General features: G+C 35.5%; 2 protein-coding genes across 2 annotated transcripts in view; one reads left to right on the top strand and one right to left on the bottom strand.

The window, feature by feature from the left end:
* Window positions 1-6293: 6293 nt before the first annotated feature.
* LOC144446087 (poly [ADP-ribose] polymerase 1-like) overlaps window positions 6294-23660 on the top strand; it is a 34429-nt gene continuing 17062 nt past the window's right edge. The window contains exons 1-12 of the mRNA XM_078135790.1: window positions 6294-6416; window positions 8127-8214; window positions 8343-8539; window positions 8781-8998; window positions 10081-10168; window positions 11291-11407; window positions 12133-12332; window positions 12923-13006; window positions 13474-13637; window positions 14386-14531; window positions 15023-15095; window positions 15616-15693. Of these exons, the coding sequence (XP_077991916.1) occupies window positions 6294-6416; window positions 8127-8214; window positions 8343-8539; window positions 8781-8998; window positions 10081-10168; window positions 11291-11407; window positions 12133-12332; window positions 12923-13006; window positions 13474-13637; window positions 14386-14531; window positions 15023-15095; window positions 15616-15693 (1576 nt within the window). The remainder of the gene's footprint in view (window positions 6417-8126; window positions 8215-8342; window positions 8540-8780; window positions 8999-10080; window positions 10169-11290; window positions 11408-12132; window positions 12333-12922; window positions 13007-13473; window positions 13638-14385; window positions 14532-15022; window positions 15096-15615; window positions 15694-23660) is intronic.
* On the bottom strand, window positions 18882-19970 carry LOC144453389 (QRFP-like peptide receptor). The gene has a single exon (XM_078144673.1). It carries the CDS (start codon window positions 19968-19970, stop codon window positions 18882-18884), a length of 1089 nt encoding a protein of 362 aa, XP_078000799.1.

Raw genomic sequence — 23660 nt, 5'->3', positions numbered from 1 at the left:
GACCTCATATCACTTAAATTCTAAAACATGATGAACCCACCCCCACCCCCTTACATAATATTCACATGACAGGTATTTTTTTATCGTGACTCAGTGTGGACTGCTTGATTGTCTCACAAATACTTTATAAGATCCCGGGATAGCATAGCACTATCATAATAATAATTTTTGACTACGTACACATGGTAAATATATTTAAAAAAAAAGAAGAGTTTAATAGCATCTTGACACTGAAAGGTAGGGGGGAAAGCTTGAGAATGGAATATGTACACCTCTGACGGGGGTCCTAGGGGGTCTCCCCTAGAAGCCCTAGATGTATTTTTACTCTTAAAAACCAATTCTGAGACTATTTAGACACTTTCAGGCAAAAAAGCTTTACAAGACAGCACCAACGTGTAAAAAGCAACTACATAGGGTTGAAATCTTTTTTTAAATAGGTTTAGTAGCATCTTGACAGTAAGAGGTAAGGGGGAGAGCTTGAGACTGGGGTTCTTGTTGGGATCCAAGGGGGTCTCCTGCTAGAAGCTCTAGGTTTTGGTTTTTTTACCAATTTTTAGGCTATTCAGACCCTTTCAGGCAATAACCTCCAACTTTACAAGACAGCACCATCAAATATCAGAAACTATTTATAACTTACATAGGGTTGAGTAATATTTCAAAGCTTCGAAAAACTAAAGTAAATGTAAGTTTCCCATGTCACATAAAAATGGGCCCGTAACATTGGTATAGTGGCATTACTATTGCAAAGTCATTTGTTATGTTAGAGAACTTTAGGTGGTCATACCTAGTGTATAGTAGAAACTGGAATCTGCTGATGGTGATTTGTAGTGTCCGAAATAGAAAGTGTCCCTTCTGAAAAGTTCATCTTGAAGAGTAGAACAAGTTAGATTACCTTCTTTTATAAACTATATATGAAGATTACTATTACGAAATTTAAACCTTCAAGTTCACCTTTGTCCCAAAGTGCAATTAATATAAGTGAAGCATTAATTGTGAAACAGCCAAGCATTTACATTTCATACCATAAATAGGTGACCACGGGTAGCATATCAAAGGTATATGTTATTTCTTGTGGACGGTTTTCCTGATTTTGTTTAGCCTGATTTAAATATATATAGCAATTATGAATGTAATGAGTCATATGTGGATATGCATGCATATATTCCAAATTTAACATGGAAATCGTACAAAAAAAGTAATTTAGGTCTGTTCATTTCACCATTTTAGTAAGACCATTGTATACTTCAAAGATAATGAGTGAGATTCAATACATATACATATACATATACATATACATATACATATACATATACATATACATATACATATACATATATATATATATTGGGGTCATTTTGGAAAATGTGGTCTTTACTCACTTTGGCTAACTATTGGTCATCAATTTCAAAGTATCTACATGTAACAACTTCTCCCAATTAAAAGTGACCGTCCCCTAACCAGGCGTATTGTCATTGGTACGTAATATGTTATGCAAGCACTTACGTGACGTGAGGAAAAATCGATGAGGATTTTGAGATGTGATGACGAGTTTTTTATGGGTAATTAATTACACAACATTGGTCAATTCCTTATTTAAAAAAAGACATCATGTATATATTAGCGGTTAATATTACCTGTAGATGATGTAGTGACCAGTTTAATTCTTCAGCAATTTTTCGACCAAACAAACACTGTGACAATATGCATCGACATTGTTAAAATACCAATAATTAGACATTGTACATGTTAATCAATGGCCGATATTATCCATTAAGTAGGATATAACCTAGGTGTGAAATCATGATGGCACTGATTTTTAGGGGGTGCACCCAAAAATCAATTTGATTTGATTTGATTTGATTTGATTTGATTTGATTTATCATGTATGCAGCCACAAAAACATGTTTAACGGGTGATGCTATCCTGTTCAGGGTGTACGACATTACAAGTAAATTATTGTGCTAACAAAACATGTTTTTAAAAAAGTTCCATTTGCCGCTAGTGCAGCTTTGAGAGATTAAAGGGTTCGAACGGGGACATTTTCCAGTAGTCTGTAGATACAACGTGCTTACGGTTCAACGCTAACAGCTAATCACTCAACATTTGAGAAGCCTGGTAGGGATGAACAATATCTTACAGTCCTTTGTTTTCAGTCACAATTAATTTGTAGGACCATGAAATATTTTTTAAAAGATGTTTTGTTTCCAATCACGGTTGATAAATTTACCAATGGGCAATAATTAACAACATGTAAAAGTTTCTAAGGTTTAAAATGAACGTAATATTGATTATAACGTGACACATATGTACAAAATAGGCCTGTTGACTTGAAATAAAAAGCTGAAAAGAATATTGCACAGTCCCTACAAACTAGGATTTGTTTATATCTCAGACAACTAGTGTTTTTATCTCAACATCACCTTTTCTCCCTTGTTTCGTCAACATTTACATTGACATTTCTAAGTTTTATACTCTGTAAATTTAAAACAAACCACAGACAAGGAAAAGACAAGCTTGCTTATATTGTGCACGCGTTTCGTGATAACTGCAAGGATATGGTAACCCAACAAAAAACACTTTGATTTTTAATTTCACACATATCACACGTCTCAGCTGCAGCTAGTGCAACTTTGATTGGTGATTGACGTCAACAATAACCCTAGGGTATGATGTGACAGAGTGACCATCTATACGGTAGGGGTGCATAGGAGTTGCCATTCGCACTACTTGGACATAGAATGGAAAAAAAGGTATTTCAGTAAACATCGACAAACTCTGTTATGTATGTATGTATGTATGTATGTATGTATGTATGTATGTATGTATGTATGTATGTATGTATGTATGTATGTATGTATGTATGTATGTATGTATGTATGTATGTATGTATGTATGTATGTATGTATGTATGTATGTATGTATGTATGTATGTTTTGTTTGTTTGTTTGTTTGTTTTGTTTTGTTTGTGTTGATGTGCTTTTTTGTTATAAACAAAATCACCAAGCCTGGCTGCCGTGTGTTCAAACAATATACAACCCGAGCATATTCATCTAGAGACAAAAAAACCCCAGAAATATCACTTTCGAATAAGGCACGTGTAGCTAAGCAATTGTTACTATTAGATCTTACTTGTCTGTGCTATCAGCAAAGATACCAGCAACCTGTGTGCGTTGACTTTCACTTTTTCTAAAGAGACATCAAAGATAAAGGACTTGGCACACAGTCATGCGTGGGTGTAAGTCTTACACATAAAGCTTTAGGCCTATGATCCAAAATTTATATAATGTGAAAAAAAGAGTACACACTGAAGGCCTATGTCGTACATACAGATAGTATGCGAATATACTGCAACACTTTCACTGTCATAAAATTGACCGTCACGTGTTCTAAACGAGAGTGAAATACACTGCCACACTTTCACTGTCATGAAATTGACCATCACGTGTTCTAAACGAGAGTGAAATACACTGATACTTTCACTGGCATAAAATTGACCGTCACGTGTTCTAAACGATATGATAGTGAAATACACTGATACTTTCACTGGCATAAATTGACAATCACGTGTGTTGAAAGACAGCGACCTGTTGGTTCTTTATCAATCTGATTAAAATCTGATGTGGTGAAAGCGGCTAGATGCCTGAGATGAGAGAGAGTTTGTCGCATGTGACACCTCGCAGTGTGTCATTACAGTATTGTCGGACCATCCTTGAATAGAATAGTAGCTCACAAATGACTGTTTGTCGGAGTGTACGTAGGAGACCGAGCAGTTTCCTCGATCGGGGTGGGGGTGGGGTGGATGGGTGGGTTATTGATGGTGATGTCGCCTTGTTTTTGAGATTGACAACCCGGGTGGGGTGGGGGGTCATCGTGTTTTGAAATTTTTATAATTGTGTTTTGGATCATGATGTAAGAACAACTCATCTCTACAACGGTGAACTGTGGTATTTGTTCTTGTCCCCCGTTCTTAAATACATGCGTTCTTAAGCATCACTTCACCTAGAGTGACGTTGAAACATAACTACACATGCTGTATTACCTACCATACTAGTTACAGTATACTGTACGTACATGCAAGGTAAGTACTCGGCCGTTTCACAATCAATGTTTCACTTATATTGCGCTTTGGAGCAAAAGTTGAAAGTTCTGTAACGTTAATCTTCATAGACAGAGCTTATAAAACAGGTTAATCTAAATAATTATACTTTTCAGTATAATAAACACATTATGTCCTTTGTGTTGCAAACACTACACGTTACCGACACTTCAAATCACCCGAGTCTAGGGAACACATATTAGTTTCCAGTTTCAGTTTCCAGTTTCTATTATGCATAATAGGTAAGCTTAAGAGCAACTTAAGATCTCTAACATACAAAATACAACCTTACTGTATCTGTAATAGTAATGCTACTATACCAATATTACGGACACTGCCATTTTTGTGTGACATACATAAGTTATTTGTAGGACTACTTGATGTCCTCCTATATGTTTACTAAGTGTAGCTTGAATTAATAACTCTTGCCACACATTATCTGTGACACCATAACATCCTATGATGGTTTGTATAAAAAAGAAAATCAGTAATGACAGACTTAGCTTACCAATAGCAAACTCTGATAGTGAAGAAGTAAGTTGTACTTAAATATACAGTTATGTATTGCCGAAAAAGAAGAAGATGGGTCATCAAATGCACCAACATATCGTTCAAATTAAACATTTTTATACAGACCTATTTTTGCATGTCGAATGGGATATTGTGGTATACAAGCGATCAAGAAATTACCCTGTCTTGTAGAAGTAGCTGTTGAGGATAAATAAAGTTTCTCAATTGTGTTCTTGAAATCTGGAAATGAAGCATCGATTGTGAAATAGTCAACGTGTTAAAACTTAGCTTTCCGAAGCTATGGCATTATTACCTACAAGGCTATAACCTAATAATTGCTTTTAATTAAGTTGATAGAGACAAAAAAATCCAGATTTTATATAGGAATACACACAGGATCCCATCATCCCCAGATATATGACCAAACAATCAGATGTACCAGATCGGATGTCTACAAATTACCCTAAAAGATTCTTAGCATTAAGAAATTCCCAAACTCTCACCCTACAATGACACAACAACAATCAGATGTACTGACTTTTACTATAATGATTATAATGATGCTATTTATCTGTTTAAAATACGTTTCAACCCTGTCAGTGTACAGAGTACATTCTGATACGTGATGGGGTTGTCTTTTAAACTTGTACTTATTGTCCAAAGAGGTCAAAATAGCCTAATAATGACTATAAGAGTAAAAAACAACACTTTTTGTTTGCCCGATGGAAAAATCAACCACCACCCTAGTCTTGCTGCTAGACGTTCGGGCGAAGTTCGCATGTGAGGGCTTGCCCGAATGTTCCATCTTCGATAGCGTTGTTCGGCTGTGTGTCGTATTTTATCGGAAGAACATCCGAGGGCTAGCTGATAGACTACCACCACCCCGACACCCACACCGGACCACCCTAGTCTTGCTGCTAGACGTTCGGGCGAAGTTCGCATGTGAGGGCTTGCCCGAATGTTCCATCTTCGATAGCGTTGTTCGGCTGTGTGTCGTATTTTATCGGAAGAACATCCGAGGGCTAGCTGATAGACTACCACCACCCCGACACCCACACCGGAGTCTTGAATAGATTTTCTTCTTTATATGATAAACAGCCCACTATTACAATCGTTATCAAAACAAGTGTGAAGACACTTGGAAATTTGTTGAAGTCATTGATTAATTATAAGCTTAGCTCTGGAGTGAGCAGTGGATGCCCATGAACGGACGAAGACGTGTCTGAGTCCTTGAAGCGCATATTTTCATAAGTATTATTTATAAACTAAGTACCTAGATATATATTGTACCATTTTCATGAAAATGTAGGGTACATTTTCTTTTGTAATAATACTAGTATGAGGTATCAATCGTACGAGCTGCCGAGTTGAACTATTATAATTATGCCTGCCCTACAACACGATATACACTTCCCTTCATATATCGGGAGAGAGACAGCGCCACCACATGCGTCTTTTATAAATAAATCGAAAACGTGACAACATGTAAAGTTAATGTGGACACCGAGGGCATGGCATAGCCCAAATGTAGCAACACACGTGTACAAAACAACTCACGTACACATGTACCTGTCTGTCAAATGGTTGTGTCCAAATTTCGTGTCGTGTGCAGTGTACAAGTCTGAACTTGCTGGCGGGATTCCCTTTGAATATCTGAGTAAGTGACGAACAACCCATTCTCTCAGTCATGGCAGACGATCACCACGAGTATTCTTTCAAGTCAGAGTATGCCAAAAGTAGTCGGGCATCATGCAAACTTTGTCGAAATGCTATCAACAAAGAAAGCCTACGACTGGCCAAGATGGTTCAGGTTCGTTTTAGAGTTTACGATACTTGCATATGTTTTGAAGTGGTACAGTCATGTGATCATGGAGGAAGGAGCGCCTTATACCTCCATAATGGGAACGTTACACGAGGGCGATGTGACGTGACCTTTAAATGTCTTACATTTAGTTAGCTGCTAGCTACCAGAACATGTGGTGCTGAACATCTTAAAAGATATTTGCATAATCAGCATCGAATGCACTCCTTGCCAAACTGAAATAGACATATGGGGATTGCATGAGTCACTGCACGCACCATCATACTCACAGTGTCTGTCATGTCAGTAAATGTGCGAACTCAGCAAACATGGGCATTATGTAATAAAAGAGCTGATCCTTACTAGATCGTATTGCATTGGGCAATGTTGTGGAAGAATTGTCACAAACAGATCGTGGTTGATGTTCTGTTGCCCATGTATATACGAATGTTAACTGTTGCCATGGTAATATTTGTTTATATATATAATTACTCAGTTATCAATATCACTTGCAATGGTTTTCTGTGTGGATAGCATCAAGGTTACCGAGTAGTCCTGTTTGCACATGGAGTAAGTTGGTACTCGATTCTCACAATCTTCCTCCCTGTTTAGGGATGATGTCGAAATGAAATCACACTGTTTGTAAGCAGGACTACATCAAGACCATTGCCAAAGTTTGAATTAGACTATCACATGCAGTTATGGGTAAACTAGAGACTAGTTATTAGCTTTTGAATATGGTGGTCTTTTTCAATGATGAGGATAATCCAATTTTTAGTGCAACTTTCTGTGAGTTAGCCTTTGGTTGTATTTAACTATGTAGTTCATTGAATGGGAGTGTTAATCTGAACTGATGACACTATAGTGTCCACAGTGACTTACATTCAGACTGGAAGTGGAGTTCCAAAGTAAACATAAACATGAATAATTGTGTGAATGAAGTAGCTAATTACAAGCACTTGTCAAAGAGGTGTGATAGATTATTACTGGCATGCACTCTTGGTAACTTGATTTATGTGACTCAATAAGCGAAATATGTGTTTAAAATAAAGCTAGATTTGAAAGCCAATGACTAGTCTCTCTCTGGTCTAAGTCATGGGTTTCACAGTGTAAAATGCAGTCATGGGTTTCACAGTGTAAAATGCAGTCATGGCTGGCACTGTAAAATAGTCATGGCTGGCACTGTAAAATGCAGTCTTGGCTGGCACTGTTATATACATTACCGGTATTACATCTATGTACCAGAGATTATTTGCACTGGTGCACATGCGTACACATTTTCCACTGTGGTTTGGAAGTTATCTTTTGTAGTTTCCATTGGAGGGAGAGGGTGTCAGTGGTTGGAAGCTTGGCTTGTCCAGTCTCAATTGGAAGGGGGCTGGTGGTTTGGAACTGAGCTTGTATAGTTTCGGGGGGGGGGGGGGGGGGGGGATCATTGTGAGTGAGATGAAATGTTGCCAAAGCAAATGACATTGTGTACATTCTCAAATTTATCCCTCCCCTTTAGAATTAGACAAGTATATATTTCCCTGGTAAAACTAAAAGCATAGACAGCTGGCGTTGACTTGCTTCCAAGACCTTTGGTAAAACTAAGGTTTTCTTGCTTTCTTGAACTGGGATTGTAAGTCTGTAGATCCAAGCCAAGAGGGTTGATTTCTTGTGATCCAGTGTTCACTTTATTCATTGAAAGGTAATTTGCCATTTCTCTGTATGTTACAGTCACCAGTTTTTGATGGAAAGATTCCACATTGGTATCATTACAGCTGTTTTTGGAAGAGGAACAAAGTAACCTCCCATGGAGAAATTGGTAAGTCTCAAAATCCAAGACATGAAACATATAACTAGAAAATTGATAGTCATTTGCATTCAATGTGTGCAGGGAGAAGATTTACATGTAACTGTCCATGTAAACATATGAACTGTACAATCTGGCAGGTGGCCTTGAGGCTCTAAGATGGGATGACCAACAGAAGATTAAAGACAAGATAGCTGGTGGTGGAGATGATGGAGGGAGTGGGGGAGCAACTGGCAAAAAGAAAAAAGAGGAGACTTTTAAGCTAGAGGACTTTTCATGTGGATATGCAAAGTCCAATAGAAGCACCTGCAGAGGGTGTGATGAAAAAATACAGAAGGTATGTACATTACATTGAATAATAAATTTCACAAAATGGTGGACTTTTAATATCAGAATTTAGGAAAATTGTAATTTTTCTATTCGACCACTGATGCGATCATTGATATACATTGAATACAATATAAGAATAATGATAAGAATTGTGTAGCTTTTAACTGGTAACTCTTCACCTTATTGGATCATATCCTATATTCCCATATACTTATATTTGATTGTATCATTGTAACCTTGTGTTGTAGGACACACTTCGCCTTGCCAGGATTGTTTTGGAGAAGCAGAGAGGAATGACACTACCAGTTGAAAAATGGCACCACTTTGACTGCTTTTGTGAAAACTTGGAAGAGTTAGGCTGGACAGGTGATGAATCTCCTACAGACATTCAAGGATTTGAGTCCTTGTCTGCTGAAGATCAGAAGATTCTTAAGAAAAAGTTGAAGAGTAACAAAGAGAGTGGAGGGTATGTATTTTAATCAGCTGTATATTAGGGTATGTATGTAATCAGCTGTAGCATGTCAATGGGCATATTAGGGTATGTATGTAATCAGCTGTAGTATGTCAATGGGCATATTAGGGTCAATATGTATGTAATCAGCTGTAGTATGTGAATGGGCATATTAGGGTATGTATGTAATCAGCTGTGCATAGTATGTCAATGGGCATATTAGGGTATGTATGTAATCAGCTGTAGTATGTCAATGGGCATATTAGGGTATGTATGTAATCAGCTGTAGTATGTCAATGGGCATATTAGGGTATGTATGTAATCAGCTGTAGTATGTCAATGGGCATATTAGGGTATGTATGTAATCAGCTGTAGTATGTCAATGGGCATATTAGGGTATGTATGTAATCAGCTGTAGTATGTCAATGGGCATATTAGGGTATGTATGTAATCAGCTGTAGTATGTCAATGGGCATATTAGGGTATGTATGTAATCAGCTGTACATAGTATGTCAGTGGGCATATTATTCATCATTGACTATCATTTTGTAATGACTGAAACATCAATAATGAACTGGTTTAGTGATAATTCAAATCAGTACATCAGTGTTTATATTTAGAGATAAGGACATTTACAAAGTTGTCCTGTCCCTACAAGGAAATCTGGATTGATACACAATTGGTTCCTCTATTTTCAATTGCTGTTAAACTAGTTTATCATTTGTTTTGGTTTATTAAATGGAAACCATCTCCCTAAGGAACTTGTTAAGTTTTGTGCAGTAAGCATAGGCACAGATAGGTAGTTGAATTGATTTAGTTTAAGATTACATCAACTTCATTCTTGAATCCTGAACTTGGGGTCAATTTTTTGCTGCCAGGATAACTCTTTGTTCATATTACTTCACATTTCTACAACTAGCTAGACACTCACATCATTTACCCTTTGTTGCCATGGTAACAGGTAGAGAACTGATCTTGATTTACATATGGTTGAAGGTATTGAAGGTCACCTTGCTGGTTTAAAGCAAAACAGTGCAGTGTAGTGAGCATATACCAAAATCATATACATGCATTGTTTGTTATTTTTATACCTACAGTAAACGTAAAACTGCTAGTGCCACTGAAGCTACAGAGGCCAAGAAACCAAAAACTAAGCAAGAAACTAAAGAGGAGGCTGCATTGAAGGTAAGGTTACAGTGTACATTAAAAAAACAAACTTTGTTGTGTTGATGAGGTCTTAGTCTGCTGAGTTGCCCTAGAGTAGGTACACACGTTGAAATTTCAAAATTCAGTATTGTCATGGTAAATTTATCATGATTTTGGTTTTTGAAAAAAGAAATCTGTAATAGAAGTTGCATCTCTGTACTAGACCAGGGGAAACCTTACTATAAGAATTAAGGTGTAATCTATGTCTTTAGTTATGGTTCTTGCTATACCACAGTCCTGATACAAGTAGATATGTTCTGTCGTTTAGCCATCACCAGCTTTGGTGGTTAGCTGATAAAAAGCTTTCTGATGATGGTTAGCTGATATAATATGGAAGTGGTAGCTGATATGTAGTCTCGTAGTAATACTTGGATCTTCACATCAGAAAGTTGCTTAGTAAAGTTGAAAGGTCAATGTAGTACCTCTGTCCACATAACCTAGGCTGTCATCCTCAACAATTCTAGCACTTTGCAACCTTTAGTCACTGTTAAAGTAAACAGAATAGCATAAGGATCTAGCAGCAAGACTACTGATAATAGCATAATACATCGTATCTCACTGACTATCTCCCTATGTGATAGGGGGACTGTATAGTACTATAAACCCAAAGGTAACATGGCATACACAGTATACAAATGATGATACACATACTCAATGTTCTGCACAATAGGGAACTTGCAATCCAGACTGAGCATGCTCAGACACAAAGGACTATGGGATTATCTATGGTTATCATAATACCAAATCAGGAGCTACCGATAAAATAAACCTCCCACAATGGTCAGGGCAACTATGAATTGATCATTTGTGGTTAAAAACAATGTAACATTATTGTTTACAATACTATTTGATTAGTATTGATTATCACATTTCCCATGATGCAATATTCAACATGGCGGGTTTGCAAGTTCCCTATTAAAGTGGAAGAGAATCTGCTGGCCTTAATATTTTTGTATTGTTCTTTTTCTTTGTACTGTTACTTTCAATCTGGTTTGCATAGAACCATATGATTGTCAGAAAAAATGATGGCATGTGTCATGTTCACCAGGCTTAAAGTCAGTTTCTATTGGATCAGTGCACATTTGTTATTTTTCATTTCAGGCACAGAGTCAGTTTCTATGGGGTATACGTGATCAGCTCTACAAACATGTATCAAACAATGAGTTGAAAGAACTGCTGGAAGTAAACAACCAAGATGTACCTAGTGGAGAGAGTAAGGTGAATGTCAAGTCAGTTTACAGACAGGACTTCCTACATTTTGATTTCAGAATCTGCCTATGAAAGAGAGAGTTTATACATTGATGTAGGACAGTGATTGTCAAAGAGACACACAGAACAAGTTCAGGATGGTTTTGGTTAAATTTGTTGTAAGATTTGTTCAGGACATAGTGTACATTATGGCATAGATGGGCCAAGTTGGGAGATAATTGGGTCTAGATGAAAATAGAATTATGAAGGATGATTGTGAAAGCCACCATAGTGATAACAGATATGTTGATACACATTTACAAAATTCTGTATATCACATATGTATATCCATACTTCAATCAATCAATCAATCAATCAATCAATCAATCAGTCAGTCAGTCAGTCAGTCAATCAATCAATCAATCAATCAATCAATCAACTTTGTTCATATAATATTGTATGTTATATCTTTGTTAGTTTTCCAGTGAAACTATACTCAAATTTATGTTCATTAATGATATACCTGGTTTTCAGCCATTTATCAAAAATTAATTTGTCTTTATATAGTCCTGTCATGTTTTACATTGTCTGAACTATGAGTATTTTGGAATAAACTTGACATAAAGATCAGCCAAATTAAAATTTTGGACAAAATTTGATGAACATGTAAGATATCGTGTTCATGGAAATAATAGAAAATAATCACTTTACTTGCTGCAAAATATTTATTACTGGTACATATAATATTCCTATAGCTCCTTGACCGTGTTGCTGATGCCATGGCATTTGGAGCGCTACAACCTTGTCCAGAGTGTAATGGTCAGCTAATTGTTGGCAGTTCAAAATACAACTGTACAGGCAACATTACCAGCTGGACTAAATGCTTGTACACTTCCAAAGAGACCAAGAGAACAAAATTTGTCATTGGCGATGATTTTGAAGACAACGACTACTTGTAAGTATTGTATGAATGAATATTGGGGGAGAGAGAAATTATACTTTTGATTCTACTCTGAGCTTTATTAGTTTACACATGTCCAGTATAAGCCCTGACGTGGCTATTAGAGTATGTAAAACAATGTACATACAATCACCAAAGTAGAGAAAAGCTAGATTTCTGTTCTTTTTTTTTTAAAGCAGTAGACAGTCATGGAAAACATGCCAGATGTGCCCCCCAACATATACAAGCTTACACACACATGTTGAAAGTTATTGATTCTAAAACTTAAAAATCAGTATTAGAATGGTCAAATTTTGTTATCTCTAACATATTATACCATAAATTCTGTGCAAATAATTCACTTTTGCCATGATCAAACAACCTTGAATAATATTTACCAAGTGGTACAATAGTTTGTGAGAATATTTCTCTCTGATAAATTGACACTATCTAGATAGCAATCACCTTTTGAATGAGAGTTCCTAAATGTGTTCAGCAAAACAAGGAATTCATCACATTGTGTTTTTTGGTTGATTTAAATTTGAAAATCATATCTTTTTGTTGATATATTTTACATATAATTGTGTACTTTCTTATCCATGTAGAATGAAATTCAAGTTCAAACCATTCAATAAAGGTGTGAGGTTGTTTGAAGATAAGCCTGAAGTACCACAGACAGCAGCAGCAAGGTATGTACAGATTACTATTGTGTACACTGGCTGTACATGTGATTTATCAATGGTACTGTTAAAAGTATATTGTGTAGCACTGTTGTCATCAAAAGACTGAAAACATTCAACACAATTTCATGAATATTTTTGTAACTTTAGAAGAAAAATATGAGACAAATAATTAATATGTTATCAAATCAAATCCATGGAAGTTGTATAAGATATGGAATAATGTAAACATTCAACGGATATAATAGTTATGAAACTGATGATGGACACTTAGTTGTGATGTAATGGCATAGATTCTTCTAGACTGTTAATGGTCATGATTGGAGCTATAATATTATACATGTAGGGGAGACTTGTTGCACAGCCATGATTAGTTTAGAAGCTGTTTGTATTCTAATGTACGATGATGATGACAAGAAGCAGCCAGCTAGGCAAATGAATGGTTTTCTAGTGTATGTATTCAACTTGTCTTTCAGCAGCAGTTCAGCTGGTTCAAGCAAACCTTTGCATAACTGTAAGATTATTCTTGTTGGTAATCTGAGTCAAAGTAATAAAGATATCAGCAAGAAAGTGAAAGCTCTGGGTGGAGAGGTCGTCTCCAAGGTTACTGGACAGGTGGCATGTGTTATTAGTACACAAGGTAGGACAACATTTGTTATCGTAAAAATAGATAGTTATAATTTAGTAATGTGTGTCATCTTGAAGCTTACATGAACATTAAGAAATATTGAAATGTTTAGACAATGAAGTGAAAACATCTGTAATGTGCATGAGCTTTTAAAAGATATAGATGTATGGTAAATAAAGCGTGATGAGTCAAACCTGTAGAGTTTATGAAAATGACACATATCAAAACAAAAGTGTATATTATCTCAACTTATTACACCCGACGTAGTTATACAAACTGTCATTGGTCAGAATCAAATCACATGACCTTCTTAAATAGACTACTGCCCACGTGTGCAGAGACTATTGCCCAGCACTATTGCCCGCTGGAGTTATTTCAACCATTGCGTATCTATTCTGCGTATGTTTTCCAGTATTGCCACTCAAATTAACAAAGTCACCACAGTGAGGTACACAAGATTATTTTTTGGCGACATTTGAGTAACTATAATTACAATTGAGCTGTGGGGACACTGAAGTTCCTACAAATAATACCATGTCCGTATTCAATAGTTATCTGCAAGTACAATTTGGAAATGCAGCATTGGTATCGTCAAAATGAGGTCATCAACCTCATCAAAACTTTGGTAAAGAGTTCCAACCCTTGTGCAGGCACTAAATTGTGATATCGCCCTCATTGGAATGTGTTATTATATAATTACAATACACATGGTATACAATTACTGTCTTGACCTGGTCTTGTTGTTTCTTTTTCATTTCAGAGGAAGTTGACAAGATGAGTAAGAAAATCACGGAGGCCAAGAAAGCTGATGTTCATATTGTGTCTGAAGATTTCCTGGAAAATGTCAAGAAAGGAGGAGCAGCATTGATGATAGCTAATCACAGCATTGCAACATGGGGTGGTGATGTAAGTATGATAATCACCCATCGCATTGCATCATGGGATGGGGATGCAAGTGTGATAATCACCCATAGCATTGGATCATAGGGAGGGCATGTCAGAGTTAACCACCCACAGTATTGCATCATGGGGAGGGGATGTAAGTATCAACCACCCACAGATTGCATCATGGGGAGGGAATGCACACATAATAGCCACCCACAGCATTGTATCATGGGGATATATGTATGATAACCTCCCACAGCATTGCATCATGGGAAGTGTATGAAAGTGTAATGACCACCTACTGCATTGCATCATGGGAGGGGATGTAAGGTATAATAACCACCCACATCATTGCATTACGGGAAGTGAATGTAATGGATGTAAGTATGCTAACCACCCACAGCATTGCATCATGGGAAGGGGATACAAGTATAATAACCACCCACAGCATTGCATCGTGGAAAGAGAAGGAGGTTTTTGGTATCACTGACACTTTTTATTTCCATTTCCAGCCACATAGTAGAATATCTGTTGGTGAAACAGTTGTTGATGCTCCCCGCAAGAGTGGTGTTAGTGCTAGAGAAGGTAATAGCGCCACCTACAGGCAAACACTAAACTTTTGTTTTAGATCACATTTAGAATATATGTAATGGCCTTTTTTTTACCACAGTGCTCTCAATACTGACACCAAGAAATTAATGTTAGAATAAATCTGTAGTGTCATGTGATCTTTCTTATGACATGATTATCATGTGTGATCATTGACTTGTTGATAACTATGTGAAAAGTGAGTGTATTCATATTGGTGCATTAAAAGTATTTGTACTAGACAAAAATACTAGGACTACAAGCTTATCATTGATGTCATGAATTTTGTAAGTAAACATTATGAGACTGTACTGGTGTCAATTATTTTTGTATTTGGATATTTGTGGTCAAAATTTCTGTTACTGGATTTTGGAGATGGTGTTGGGACTGAGTATGAACAATGGAAATTTCTTGTATGCACACAGACACACACATGCAAGAGATATGCGAATTTGTAGATATTTTCAAATCTTAAAAATTATATTCATGACATTTTTGTACGTTATTTTATCTTTAGAAAAAATGTACACAAAGAGTGTACCAGACAAGTTAAAAATGATGGTGAAAGGAGGTGCAGCTGTGGACCCTGATTCTGGTAAGCAATTGGGTGGTAGATGTGCGTTGCTTCTAGAGGTGTTGAGTATGGTATTGTGTTGAGTGTGTTATTGTGGTGAGCACGTTACTTTGTTGAAGACATTATTATGTTGAGTACGTTATTGTGTTTAGCATGTTATTGTGTTGAATATGTTATTGGGATGGGCATGTTATTGTGTTGAATATGTTAGTGTGTTGAGTTTGTTATTGTGTTGTGTATAGTATCATGTTGTGTAGGCTGTTAGCCACCAACGGAGGGGACTATTACATTTGGGTCTGTTATCTTCATAGCTTTTCGAATAAAACATTTCAAGTGATAATATTTTAATCATGACTTGGGTTTGACTATGTGAGGCATAAGCAAGTCTCTTAACTTCATGACCTTGACCTGTATAGCAAAATGGTGGCCATATTTGTGACAAAAGTTTGATACATATGGACACCATTCAAGTGTTTTGTATATTATTGTGTTGAATACATTATTATTGTTGTGTATGTTGTTGTGTATGTTGTTGTGTTTAGTACGTTAAACTATAGAACCCTTAATAATTGAAGTGGTACCAGAGTAGATTTGCTTTACCATAATATGACACTTGCCAAAACAACTTCCTTTATTACTGAGAATAAATAAGATCCTTTTGCAACTTGCTAAATAAATGTACGAAAAATTGATATTGTATGTATAATTAGATATTCTCCAATATTTTTCTTTGTTAACCCAAGGAAAATATGAGTGACATAGGGGCCTTAAATTGCCACCATGAGTTGATAGATAAGTAGCAACAAATCCCTTTTATTCACAAGTATTTACTGGCTGAATGAGGAACGATATAATTATACCTCCCTAAGCATTATTTATGAAAAGTGAGGAAAAATAATGTCAATTGGAATGTTTCAATTCATATTCTAAACACTATAGATTCAACAGTATAGACACAAGTTGTTGTGATGGAGAACGACCAAAATATAAAACCTATATATTCTATTCAAAGACAATAAGTTGGCTTGTACATGGTGTAATGACTAATCCCCCCCCCCCCCCCCCCCCCCCCCCCCCCCCCCCCCCGGTTTAAATAATGTCACTCTTTGAGAGCCAGAGTAGTTATTTTCCTCTCTCAGATTTGTTTGTCAGTTTTATGTTGCTACAAAGATACCTGGTGGTTTTTACAATGTATGAAACAATTATCGAGGATGCATGCACACATACTGTCGAAAATTTTTAAGTAGTATGTAAATTATCCAGAAGAGATGAACATACTTTATATCTATGTTACTGGGAGTGTATTTCCTAAGCTTTAAATTTAATGTATGTAAAAAGTAATCCACACTTGCAGTATCTTTATTAGTACAGGGCATCTGATTTCAAGATGCTGCTGTTGCTGTAGGATACTTGCTTTGAGCAGTCTTAGTTCACAAGTTTCTCCCTGTATATGAATGAGTTTCAATTCACATGAAATGTTGTTATCCTAAGAAATAATTACACAAAAGCTGTATGCAGTCTGCAGTGCTGTGGACCAAAATCTCTATATAAATGTCTATAGGTATTGTTAAAAGGCCAGTTTTCATTCATATTGCTGTGTGAGTGTTGTATCAGGTGGTATACAGTAATACACTATGGTACCAAAAAGAAGAGTGACAGAACCACAAAATTTCATTTAGTTTTGTAATGTATTGTAATATTAGATATGAGAAAAAATCATTCAATACACTATTTTAAATTAGTGTGAATGAAATTCTGCGAATTTGGCAATATTTTCAGTTTTCATACATGTATATACTATTTTTAAAATTAGTTGAATTTTTCTCATTTTTGTGCCACCTTCTAGTTACTTTCTGAAATAGCACGTAATGATAAATGATAAATAAGATAAATTGAAATGGGGCAGGTAATGATAGACAAAAGTGATAAAAAAAATTTATGTAGGCAATAATATTGAAGTAGCCATTACAGCAATAGCTATGACTTACATCATAGGAGCCTACATCACATTAAAACCTGCAGTGATGATTATATCCACTATATATAGCAGGCAGAATTAGTGAGAAGTATGAAATATAACTTAATTTCCTGCAATCCATTATAAAAATGTGGACATGTTTTTATAGGGCTGTCATTGAATAATAAATATAAACTTGCCTTGTAGTGCAATGACTGCATCTCAAATAATCATGTCAAAAAAACAACTGAAATATAGCATGTTCTTTAATGATTTTAATTCAATACTTACAATAATTTCATTCATTCACGAACAGTGTGTTTCAAACAAGTAAAATAGTGCATCTAATATGCCAATTTTGACAAATAATATATTCTTTCAACTATAGTATAGATTCATGTAATTATATCTTGTAACAAGTTGATATGAAATGACAAACCTGTAGCAAGTAATCACATAAACAAGCATGATAAAATAGCACTTTACTATACAGCTACAGGTTATAACACTTAATGAATTGCATTTCTAAAGATTGCACATTCACAGCTGGACTACAGGGCAGTCACATATCATATCCACTATAGTTGATCGTGTATAGAAGTGACGGTTACAAACCTACGGCAGAATTTGAACAAATTCTTCATCACTTTGTGTAATACTTTAATATGAAGACAGGTTTGTATTATGGCTGTCTACATTTCATTCCATGGCCACATGAATCAGCCATATAGCTTTATCTACTGTTCCCAAAGTATTTCACGCTTGTTCAAAATCTTTTGTACAATGTTACCAGCTTCATATTTTCAAAGTCTTTGTTGATACCTTGGTCCACATCTAACATATTCTTCTGATTAAATTGTATAAATATTACAGACTTCTTTAAGAACTATCTATCAGTATAAAAACCCTCTTACTAATTTTTTTCCCCCCTAATTTTCACTCCCTACAGCTTAAAACCATTTTGTTGAAACCAAAAACAGATATTTAATGTAAAAATTATTGCCCAATTATTGTTCTGAAATCAGAATTATATTAAATTATCAACTTGGCAAAACTCATTTTTTAGAAGGTATAAAAAGTGACTTAAATGGTTCTCCCCACCGCAGAGTCATGGGTTCAACCCTTTGAATTTTTGAAGATAGTAGAATATAATTAACATAACAAAACACTTTTTTGTGATGCAAATTTAGCATGACTTTATCATTGTTTCTGGGAGAAGAGTACAGGAAGTAGTTGCTATACAAAATCACCATCAGCAAACAGTTTCGATGTGGATGCTTAATGTTGGTGACTGATGTAGTTTGTTGTCATGATGCAGGTGTTCTTGACCAGTGTACAAGTGTAAGTGATCCAGTTTTTGACAGCAAATTACTCGCTTACAGTCATCCCTGAATGTTTTATTGATGAGTGCATAAATGATAGGATTTAGTATAGAATTGAAGTATGGAAGGATATATTCCGTCAGATATGTTAGGAATGCCCTGACTGGTGTTTCTTTCAGATTTGTGTGATAGATATTGAAATAAATATTCAGTACTAGTCCTGGTGTCCAGCACAGTACAAAGACAGCTATAACCAGTAAAAGACGCTTTGCCACTGTGTAATGAGTTGCATGGAACATTGTACAGTGGAATGATGTCCTTACACCGCTGTCTCTCCGAAGTGAACAGAAAATCCTTGTGTATGCCGTCGCAATGATCACCAGTGGAATGAGGAACACAGTGGTTGCCTGGGCAACAGCAAGCATCAGTTGTAAATCCAGGATATGTATGGACACAGGTTGGCAGAATGGAGCTTTGTGAAGAAATAAAGCTGGTAAAGCAATGATGATGGATAGGAGCCAAGTACAGCTGATGATTTGTGAAGCTTTCTTGATGGTGAGTGGTGGTTGAAGAGGATGACCAATAGCATAATATCTATCAATGGAAATCCCTACTAATAGCCAGGATGTACAGTACATACTTTGATTCCAGAAGAACACCGAAACTCCACATTCTGTATCAGTGACTCCGCGATATGCATGTGCAGCCTCCAAATGTATATGCAGCGGTATCACCACAGTGCAGACCATCAAATCAACCACAGCCAAACTACACAGAAAGTAATTGGCTGACAAATTCTGTTGACAGCCCCGTTTGATGCAGACCAGCAATACCAAAGTATTACCCAATATCCCCAGTAGCACAATAATCCCCATCACAGCCAGCTCAACATACTGACTAACATTTCCAGGCCTTCGAAAATTTGATACAAATGTAAGTGTATCATCAAAGCTGTCCATTGGTTTTGTCACAGTGATATTTACTGCATAGGAAACCATAGCGATGGCTGGCAGGTTCATCGTAGTCTGTAAAAAATTCAGCAGAAAATCACAGTGTCATTGACGATAGTCTTTGTGCAAATCATTTCACTGTTTAAAAATATATACACACCTAGGTGAGTACTTGTAATACGAAATACCAGCATGTTGCACATTAAAGCTGTCATCTATAAATATTCATTATGTTCTCAGAAAAGTGGGCAGACCGCAATAATGACAGAATAATTATAGTTGTCTTCCATAAATACACAAGTCATAATTTTGAATGGTCTAAAATAATACTACATAACTGTATATGAAAACAACTGAATGAACAGATAATTTCTCTCAGATATGAAAGAATTCCATACAATGCAAGTATTATTGAATGAGCTATTTTAAGAGCATTTCTTCTCTTTGAAAATGATGTGATTCATTTACGTCAGTGTGTGCATGCCTTAGGGGAAAAGACTGAAGTTAGTTAGATTTGAAATCTTACCCACATTGTTTGCATACGTAATATGATATATTGAAATGTACATGATAGATTCATAAATTACAATCATGCATATTCATATATGTCATTCTATACCTAGCATTTGAATATCTCTGTTTTTAAAATCTCCACACGTAATTACACCAGAATAATAGATAGTGAGGATACAGATATAAATTTGTGACTTATATCGATTAGTTATATTATTTTGAAAAAAAACCAAGGTGTTGTATTTCTTGATAATGAATATGACATATTTCTTCTCTGATGTATGAATTATGACATTTGGGGCATGTCATAATGATATCACCTGTGTGTGATTTTAACAACATAAAATCATACATATTCACAAAGAAGTAGTTCTACAACTTTCATACAAACCCAAAATTTACCAAAATATGTCTTTGTAGCTAGTCTGACAGCTTACCCGGTAACCATGTAAGAACACTATCTGTTTTTAAAGCTGTAAAGGGTATCAAATAGTATGTTGATTTAAATGAGTTTGAACAGATGTCAACCAAACAACACATTTGTCAGTTTACAAAGATCAGATGGAATAATTGTACAGGATTAGAAGCACGATAATAATTTCATCAAAACTAATATTAGTTTTCAGTAATTTGAACAAGATATTTATTCATATAGACAGTAGTAAATGCGTGTAGTACTGACTTCATACAATAACAACCCCTCCCTTCCCAAAACTCAAGCAAGTTCTCAAAATATCATGTTTCAATTTTGATGTCAAATTTCTCCAGAGACATTTTTGCCACTAGCAAATTTTGCATTAGTCTTCAGGTTGTTCTCATGTAAAGGCTACTTTTATTAATTACTGGTATATTGTGTTCATGTACAAGCTAGAAGGTATATTTTAGTCGCTACTTATTTTTGCATTTTTGTTTTTCAGTGAAATAATTAAAAATAAGCCTTCAGCAAATATTGCTAGGTTTACAGTATTCCATTGGAAAAAATACCAGTAGTTAATTTTCCAGAAAGTGACAAATGTGATGTAAATGTAAGCCTCAAAATTATTAATTGACTTTCTGTGATAAATTGATAAATTGCTGAGTCAAAGTCCCTTCTGACGGTGTTGAGATACAGTAAAATGTATACTATTTTATATTTTCATATGTAATAAAGAGAAAGAATTATTGAAAAGAAGCTACAGGAAAGGAACTGAAACTGAAACAAGTTGAGAATGGTAATGATGGAACTTATATTTGGACATATTAATGTATTCTATTAGCTTCAATTAAAGTTTGTTTATCCCACAAGGGCAATTTGGTGTTTGCTAGTCATAAACTGCTTTTACATGACTACTAGACTCCGGTAGGTCAATGTGGTAGAATCATATCGTAAAATGTAAAAGACAGGGAAAATAATATTCATAGTAGATATATAGTGTGAAGATACTTTATACAACCACCGTATGCTGATTGATATGGATCAATGCATAAAGTACTGTTGTAGTATTCTGTAAATAATAATAAGTTCTAAGCTGTTCAGTTCTACAGTGTAGGAAATGAAATGTCCTGTAGTTAGCATAGATTCAAGGCTATCATGTTCTACAGTATAGGGAAATGCAATGTCCTGTAGTGAATACAGTGTAGCATGAAGACTAACGATAGATTCCATTTTATATATCTATCAATAAAACATAATGGGATGGTACATGATTTGATCTGATGGAAAATGATTAGAGAGTATTATACTAAAAGTGAAATTTATATTCGATTAATTTTTTACTCTTACCTCAAAACTTCCTTGTACTACATGGAAAAACCATGAAATACTTAGCCTACTGTCCAGTCCCCATACATTTGACGACATTGGGTAAAATCATCTGGTAAAAGGGACAGAAAAGATTACTTCAATCCATTTGCTAAAAGAGACTAAAAGGATTACTTCATCCGGATATGTTTCTTCCCCAAGAGAAACCCTCATAAATAAGATAACATGTACTTTGTCTCACAAAACATCTGACATTGTACAAATCTTTGCCTCATGAATATTTAAAATGTTGATGATGGAGAGACTTGCAATATTGTAAAAGTGACTTCTGACGCCTATGTTATTGTTTTATGTAAACAAGAATGTTGTCCTCTGGGGATGCAACACATGTAGTAAATTATTTATCAGTATCTTCTGTTTGAGTTGTAATTTCTGGAATGGGTTCAAGTGATATCAGTTATCATAGATAAAGTGACACCAGTGATAATGTGAAAGGTGATCTATTTGTTCCGGGATAACAAAATCTGATAATGCATACATGACCTTGATGGATAGGTTGAACAGTTTCAAAATCATGCTTTTTTATCAAAATTTCAAAATTCTGCAAAACATCAAATTTATAACTATTTTGCTACAGATAAACTATCCCTAATAGGTTATTGTTTTATACTAATATACTTACAACTGACACCAAATTGAATATCAATCATCAGTTTCCTTACTTGCATAGTTATTGGATATTATCTCAGGAAAGTAATCCTATGTAGTTGAAAAGACAGACTGAAACTTAAGATAACCTTTGCCCACACATATGGTGGAGAATAAGCTTCTGTTGTAAAGAAAAGTACTTCAGTTTTAACATGTAATTGAAGGAAATAGTTTATTCCTGTGTTTTCTGACAAAATTAGTTAGTTTCGTTGACTTTTTAATTGATTCTTGGATTACATCAGTCTTCAATTACACTGACTTGATGGAAGGGATGTGTGTTTGTGTGTCATGATAACAGCTATCACAACACAGGGTATACAAGATAGCAGTTATCACTGCTTAGAGCATACAAGATAATGGTGATGGTACTTGTACACTCTAGGAATGTGAGTGTGATAACATTTTATACTCTATTCAAGACTATTGGATGATTTATGACTGGTGAATATAATCTTCCCAATATGGAGTATGTGGTACAAAGCAGCATAGATGGAGCAGTGTTGTACTATCTGGGCAGCAGGTGTACTTTGTGGATCAGTTTGACACAGACTTTATTAAGTGTTCAGTATGCATTGATACACTGCACTCTAGATGCAGCAGTGTAGGCAGGTATTAGTCTGTCATAGACTTTATCACTAGCTCAGCGTGTAGAGTAGTGTAGATGGAACAGTATTTTACTATCTAGGCAGCAGGTGTGGATCAGACTGACTTTACATTTGTACTTTATAGTGAATTCAGCCTGGCTTTGGTGCACACTGGTCTTGATAGAGCAATTTTGTACTATCTGGGCAGCTGGT

The sequence above is a fragment of the Glandiceps talaboti genome, chromosome 2, assembly GCF_964340395.1.
Source record: "Glandiceps talaboti chromosome 2, keGlaTala1.1, whole genome shotgun sequence".
Classification (NCBI taxonomy): Eukaryota; Metazoa; Hemichordata; class Enteropneusta; family Spengelidae; genus Glandiceps; species Glandiceps talaboti.
The sequence above is the reverse complement of the archived record's forward strand: the minus strand, read 5'-3'. Positions and strand labels throughout refer to the sequence as shown.